This window comes from Morone saxatilis, unplaced genomic scaffold, assembly GCF_004916995.1.
Source record: "Morone saxatilis isolate NCDOM2014 unplaced genomic scaffold, NCSU_SB_2.0 Contig1, whole genome shotgun sequence".
In the NCBI taxonomy this organism is placed as follows: Eukaryota; Metazoa; Chordata; class Actinopteri; family Moronidae; genus Morone; species Morone saxatilis.
In genome coordinates this window covers 11,247,902-11,255,420 of record NW_023339651.1, presented here as the reverse complement: position 1 = coordinate 11,255,420, position 7,519 = coordinate 11,247,902, and the positions used below count along the sequence as shown (strand labels likewise).

The 7,519-nt window shown below is 39.7% G+C and overlaps 2 protein-coding genes across 2 annotated transcripts in view; both read left to right on the top strand.

Moving 5' to 3' along the window:
- The window catches only part of rundc3ab (RUN domain containing 3Ab), a gene marked incomplete in the record, with an annotated part of 10,880 nt that extends 7,488 nt beyond the window's left edge, over positions 1-3,392 (top strand). The window contains 4 exon segments of the mRNA XM_035666995.1: positions 579-736; positions 933-1,052; positions 2,118-2,218; positions 2,322-3,392. Coding sequence (XP_035522888.1) covers positions 579-736; positions 933-1,052; positions 2,118-2,218; positions 2,322-2,464 — 522 coding nt within the window.
- Positions 3,393-7,143: 3,751 nt separating this feature from the next.
- Positions 7,144-7,519, top strand: part of LOC118325733 (protein FAM117A-like) — a 7,793-nt gene continuing 7,417 nt past the window's right edge. The window contains 2 exon segments of the mRNA XM_035658524.1: positions 7,144-7,179; positions 7,181-7,271. Coding sequence (XP_035514417.1) covers positions 7,144-7,179; positions 7,181-7,271 — 127 coding nt within the window.

The window sequence follows — 7,519 nt, the reverse complement described above, 5'->3', positions numbered from 1 at the left end:
ACCTGCTCATGGGGCGCTGGTAAGGCGGCAGCCCCATCACTCCACCATCTCTCCCCTTTGCATGTCCACATGTGCATGAATTGTGCATTTCAGCATGTGTGTGTGTTTAAAAAAAAAAAAGAGTGAAAAAAACAATTGCCCCTTGGGGATCAATAAAGTATATCTTCTTCTTTCTTTCTTCTTAAACATGAGAGTGATATTGATCTTCTCTTCTAACTTTCAGCAAGAAACCAGAGTGTGTATTTTACTAAAATGTCAGAATATTCCTTTAATTGAGTCAGCTGAGATGGGATTCAAGATGACAAATTAAAACAAAATAATTTACACTATAAAATATCAGAGAACTAAGTCTTAATAGCCAAGGGTCAAGCTATTCAAAAGTGTTACTCTTACATATTAAATATGGCATGTAAACTTGTGTTTTTGTGTTGACTGCATAGGGTTGAGGAAAAGTGGGGGCACGCTACACCACAACATTTTTTGGTTTAAAATACACTGAGCATCACAGATGGATGATGATAATATGAGTATCCAAGGGTGGATGTTTCCTTTCACTCAGTGTGGATGTGCGTTGTCAGGGTTACCTGGAGGAGCTTGTGCGCCTGCGTGAGTCCCAGCTGAAGAACACCGAAACAGAGAACAAAAGGCTAAAGGCCCGACTGGAGGAGCTACAGAGCCACAGCCTACAGGAGAAGAAGGAACTGGAGGACATAGTGCTGGAGCTTCAGGAGCAACTGTGAGTACTGGAACCAGAGGGTAGTGTCCAGGTGTCTCCCACACTGTGGGAAGCAGAAAAGATCCCCATCTTAAATCACATATTATAACCTTTAAAACCACTGACCATTTTCATCGGTTTAGTTGGTGGTGGGTCTGTATCAAAGGCCATGATTTTATTACTTCTTAATAATGTGATGTACACGTTTGTTTGTCAGGACAAGCTTGATTCCATGTGACTCCAACCACCTGGCCAAAAACCTCTCAATCCCTTTGGTTAACCAGTGGCCGACACTCCAACCATACAACAACAAAGAGGATGTCAAGCTATTCCGCAGGTTTGACCTAGTGTCTGTCTCCTAGCATAACTGAGCTTACATGCAGCACAAGTAATCTAACTGGAAATAATTGAAAAGACAAACAGATGTACACACGCATACCATAAACAAGCGATTATCATAGAAGATAATAATAATATTATATTGACAAAGATGTGGCTAATTCATGTGCACAAACATTATATACTATATGGACCATGTATAATACGAACAGTACATGTGCCTCTATCTATATCCCTATATACAATATATTTGCTTTTTTTATCTTAACAGACACATAAAAAACTGTCAAGATAGGGAGCCTGGAGTGTGCATCGGGAATAATTATAGACTTTAACTGTGTTTAATTATAATCACTTAATAAAAACTATTGCTGCTATGTGTTGGCAGGAGTCTGCTACTTCTCTGTGGATTTTATTTAATTTAATTTTTAGGTGGCACGCTGCTTATCAACACATCTTTAACTTAATGTAGCAGGAGACAAATAATGAGATAGAATATGAAAGGCAAATGCATTTAATTTATTTTGTAATGCCATGTCAAATTTCAATTATTAATTTATGATTGAAAAACACATTAATAAATGGGAATTAAATTAACTTTTTAATTATTTGAGATCCATAGTTCTCAGTTAATCAATTAATCGTTTGGTCCTCAAAATGTTGGAAAAAAGTGAAAACTGACAGCTTGTTTTATCTGATAAACAGTCCAAAACCCAAACATATTAAACTTACTATCATATGACAAAGAAAAACTTTGCATGCTAACAGTTGGGAAGCTGAAACCAACAAAAGTTTGACATTTTTGTTTGAAACGAATGACTAAAACAATTAACTGATTATCAAAAAATGTAAACTCTAATATAAAATTCACCAAAACAACAGAAATATACGCAATATATTTGCATACTTTTAATTTAACAATCAACTTTAATATAAATTTAATACATGCCATGATATATTTTTATTTTTTTCAGCTACAACCAATAAAATAATACTATTTTCAGGCCTGCCTGGAAGCACTCGACTGTATTGACTCTAACTCTTAACTTGTGTTTACCTGCAGGAGGAGTTTCCCCAGCACAGAGCTGCTGTCAGTGGAGATCAGCCTGGACTCAGACTCCCAGAGGATGGAGGGGAAACAGAATGGAGGAGCCTGGTGCACAGGTGACATTTTACAGTCACACACTTTACCACAATGTGTTCTCGTAAGATAATTAGTGAGTAAACACTTGAACTGACCCTTTGTATGTCTGTCCCACCCTTCCAGAAAAGGACTACACCCCCTCCATGATGGGACTGTGTGGGTCCTTGGCCTCGCTCCCGAGCTGCAAGTCTCTGGCTAGCCTCAAATCCAGCGAGTGCCTGGTTAATATCAGCACAGAGAACAGTCCTGCCCTCTCTCCCAGCTAGGGGGCGCCAAAGAAACACTGCCAACCACTTAACAGACACTGAGACAATTCAACATGAATACAAAAAGACTACATTTGGTAGGCGGACAAATGCTGTCTTTGTGGCCCCTACGTGAGTCCCTTTACCTTTACGCTCTGAGCCCAGCACTCTCTCGACTGACACCTTTTAAGCATTTGTGAAAGAGTAGCCTCCGTGTGTGGGACTGTGCGACAAAGATGCAGGAATAGCTGCCGTACTGCCTGGCGGCCTCCTTCAGTTTCACTGTCTTTGTCTTGACATGATTAAGCCTCTTGACATGCAAACAACTGGTTTGAGTTTGACAACTATTAAGTCACATGATGCTTGATTTTGTGCACTTACAGTCATGTATCAACTGGTCATATTCATTAAAACTCACTGTAGGGTTGTTCTGTATGTACTTGTCCATTTGTCTGTGTCTTATCAGTCTGTCAGTGTATTCTATTCTGCCTCTTGCATAATACTGACAGTGCAGGGTGGATGATCTGGTATAACCTTTTAGGGAACAGAAACAATGTTTTGCCATATTATGTTACACTATTATAAGAGAGAAAAAGAGAGGCTTATAATGTGCTGAGTTAAAGTGGCCCGACTGTTTTATGATGAAGATTATTTAAAAATTAACAGATGCAGCTTCATGATATTAGGATGAATGGCAGTTAATGCCTTATTCAATCATACAGTAGGTTAGATACAGATTTTATGTTGTGACATACAAGACCTGTCAGGCTACCAAGGTTTGCAGAGCCATTACAATGTGAACATAAAAAACAGGCATACTATCTATTGCATGCAAATGCAAAGTGCATTGAGACTATGCAGAATGAATGTTTTCATTGTCTTTTTCTACAAACCTGGATTGAGTAGTTTGAGCAGGAGAGAAATAGTGAATGTGCAACGTGCGTGTGTGTGTGTGTCACTAGATTTATTGCCCTTGTTTTTTTTTCTTATGATCTATTCTTTTTATATTATAATTAATTTCATGACTTACTTATATCATTTACCACCATGTAAATTGCAATCTCATGCAGTGTTGTTGAGAGTTGGGATGCATTGTGTGATGTAAAATTGCAATAAAACTGCCTTTTTTGGAAACATTAAATGCTGGTATGCGATGGACGTTTATTCTGTTGGTTGTTCGTTCGATGCAAATGTCAATCAGTCCGTCCACCATTTTGATACAGACTAAATATCTCAACTATTGGATGGATTGCCATGAAATTTTGTGCAGACTGATAATGTATCACAATATCTTTGGTGACTTTTCCAATAGCCCCACTGACATTTTCAATTTGACCAATCCTTTGGTGTCCAAATACCTGCAAAACTAATGACATTCCCATCAGCCTCAGCTGTACTTAGCAAATGCTAGCATGCTAACATGCTAAACTTAGTTGGTGAACATGGTAAACATTACCTGCTCCATCAGCATGTTAGCATTGTCACTATGAGCATGTTAGCATGCTGATGTTAGCATTAAAAAAACATAGCACAGCTGTGCCTAAGAACAGACGATACTGTGGCAGACCCTTGTCTAGCTATGTGTTGTTAAGCTATGCTAGCGGCATGCTGTGTGGCTTTACTGATGGCAGTGTCAGTCTGCTGATAGGTCGGTCCACCACATCGCATTCATGGTTTACAGACCATGTATCCCACTGACTTAATGATACCAGAGATTTTACTATAGTGCCACAACAAGCATTGTGGTTTATGTTTAAATGGCAGTGTAAATAATTTAAATCAGCCTCAGTTTTACTTTGTGTCACTAAACTATGGAGATCAGAGTAAAGATTATGCCTGCTAAACATCCACAGACTTTTGCTGTTGAATGTAAACTGACTGTTGAGTCAATTTATTACGAACCTGATTGCCAAAATCTCGCACAAAACTAAAAAAGACTGGGGGGGGAGGGGGGCAAATAAAATTAACTTTAAAGGAATAGTTGACGTCACAGCAATATCAATTACTGTAAGTCCAAGGAAGCCCGACACACGCTCTTTCCCCCTGTGCCTCGGTCACATTTTGTTTTCACGTCTCCCCTTTGTGAAGCAGAATCGTCTCTCTTCAAATGGGTTTGAAATGACTTGCGTGAGGTCATAGGTTAGGATCATTCATTCTTTAACACAGACAATTTCACAGAGCTAAACAAACAGCAGCTGAAGGCCCTTTAGTAAACGTTGGAAAAGCATTATGTAGGAGAAACATTCCACATCGACATACTGTCCAATTAACTGCCCGGTGTAAAACGAATGGGTACCGGACAAATTGTGAAAAGTTGGGTTTAGTTATCTGGCTTTGTGTTTAGCTGTTTTGTAAAAGTGACATCAATTGTTGGGTGGAGTTGCACCGGACAGATGAGCAGGCTGCTGGACGCATGGTTCAGCACTTCACCCTTGTGTGATAAAGCACATTCACTCCCATTCTGGTGTGCCAGAAACACAAGCGTGTTATCTAAGCATGCGCTGTTTGGCAGTTTGGTTTGAATGAGGGGACGCTGAAGGCCTCAGCACTGGTCGGGGATCTGCCTCTAAAAATGCATGCCACGTTATCTCTGCATCCTACTCTTGTCAAACCATTGGCACTCCTTTTTACATACAGTCAGGGCATTTATCTCCTACAATGCACACTGTCTCTCACACGTGCACACACACACACACCACCCAAAACCACTTTACAGTCCACCCAGATGGTGCACACACACCCAGCTGGTGTGATATGATAGTATGATGAAATAATTAGCCTACAAATGAATAAATGAAGATCGCCAATTACAGATCAGCTAACAATTCTGCAGGCCATGCCACCATGTTTTAGTCATGTGATCATATTTTTCCTACTTCTGGCTATCTAGTGGTTTCCCCGTTCATTTCATTTGGTATGAAAATCTATTATTTAGCGGACTCTTGAAACTTGCTTTGTGCTTTGTGTGATCCATCACAGTGAACATCAACTGTGCATTAATTTTTGTCAAATCACATTATTGGTATGAGGTAATGCGGTGCAGACTTTTAAAATCAATCTTATTCTTTACTCTTATATTGCATCACCACACAATGACGATGTAACACTAACAAAAATTAAAGCGGACATGATGCTCACCGGGTTCCAGTTTCAGGAGTCTGTATATAGTTATTTTCATGCTGAATTACAATTATTGAAAAGCAGTGAAGGTGGAGAAAATACATCAAAGAAATGTTAAATTGTATAGACCCCCCACTGACACTGACTCTTAAACACAACCTGTATATTTGTATTACATTAATGCACTTCTATTGTTTTTTTATTTGCACATTGCAAATATAATTATGTATATATGTATGTAATACATAACTATGTATATATTATATATTATGTTTAACAACTGACATGCAGACTTCCCGGCAAACTTTTATGCACATTTCCGTACAGCTCTTTACTCATTTATTTAAGTATCTAGCCATTTTGTACATATTCTCTCACTCTTTATATTTGTATATAGTGGCTCCTTTTTATTGTCTTTATTTTAATCTTGTAACCAATGTATGTATGTGGAACTTACTTGGCAATAAACCTGATTCAGATTCTGATGCATTTTAAAATGGTAAGCAATAATGTTAAAGGTTAAATGATTTGTAGTTGAAAAACTAAACCTTGCACACACACTGGTATGGCCCTTTAAATGCATGGGCAACAGGTCTACGCGTAAAATGGAAAACTACAGCTTCAACCATGAATGAAGTTTAATAATTTATTATCAGTGTCGTTGCACATTGTCGACTTTCTTACATAAAAAGCTGAAATAAGGTATTTTAACACGAATTTAATGGAGAAAATCCAGTTAATATGCCGATATGAATTAGGGGGCGGTGACAGCAAATTTCATTGTCCAAGGTTTGACAGATTGATAGCGGGTCGTCCAATGGGATTGAAGACGGAGCCTCCGCTGACCAATCAGAAGTGAGAACCAGAGCCGGGGCCCGCCCCCTCCCATAATTAAATCCACACCAGCGTGGTTGGGACTGTTTAGAGTTTACACGGAGGGGGAAAATCACTGTGGACCACCTCGCAACTTTTTTCTGGGGCCACCAAAACACCCTCCAGAAACAAAACTAATGAAATAAACCTCAAGTTTTTTTTCCTCTCAGAAGACGTCGGAGTTGACGTTAAAGTGACTTTCTTTTTTTAAAAAAACACTGGAGCTGCTTCCTTGTTCGACAGCGGGGTGAAAATATCTCAACATCCTCACAAAGAAACTTTTGCTTGCTAGGCTGCTAACTCGCACACAAGCCAGAGAGACAGAGAGACAGAGAGAGAGAGAGAGAGAGAGGAGGGAAAGAAAAAGTATGTTCACCGCCGAAGACTTTATCTGAAGCTCTTCTGTCGAGATAAGTGTTGATGGTAGTTGTATTTACTGAGAAATGGGTTTTCTGTACGACTCGAGGCTGAATCTGGTAACGGGGGTTTGAGTGTTCATCATCACCAGTGGAGGAAGGGTTGCAGCTTATCCAGCCACCAGTGTTTCCACACAGCGCCCCCAGATCTGCACCAGGCAGGACAGCCATTGCTTTTTTTTTTTTTTTCCTTTTTCTTTTTTGTGTGTTCTCCAATTAGTTAGTTAGTTAGTTAAGAGGTAGGTAGCCCCCCCCCCTCCTCCCCCAGAATCAGATTTATTCCTTGGAAAGATGTCTGGCCGAAGTGGAGTTGGACAGATCCGGGGGCGGGAGCTACTTGGGGTCCACAGCCCTCAAGGCTACCATACCTTATCAGCTGGCCAGCAAGCCTCGACCCAGCCGGAGAGATGGAAAGCCAGGTATGAGCTCAACACCTGCCAGACTACATGGGTCATATAGTTCTGCATGTATATAGGCTTTAATATGGTGCCATGATAGGAAATCCAAAAAAAACACCAAAAAGAAATATGGTGTAATGTGGGCTGTGGATGTTTAAATACAGCCTTACATGCAGTGGTGTAGTGAGACAAGTGGGTATACTCTTTTTATTTGTGCCCCAAACTTTTAATTTTAACCAGCCCGTACTGGAAAAATGACTAACTCCCTA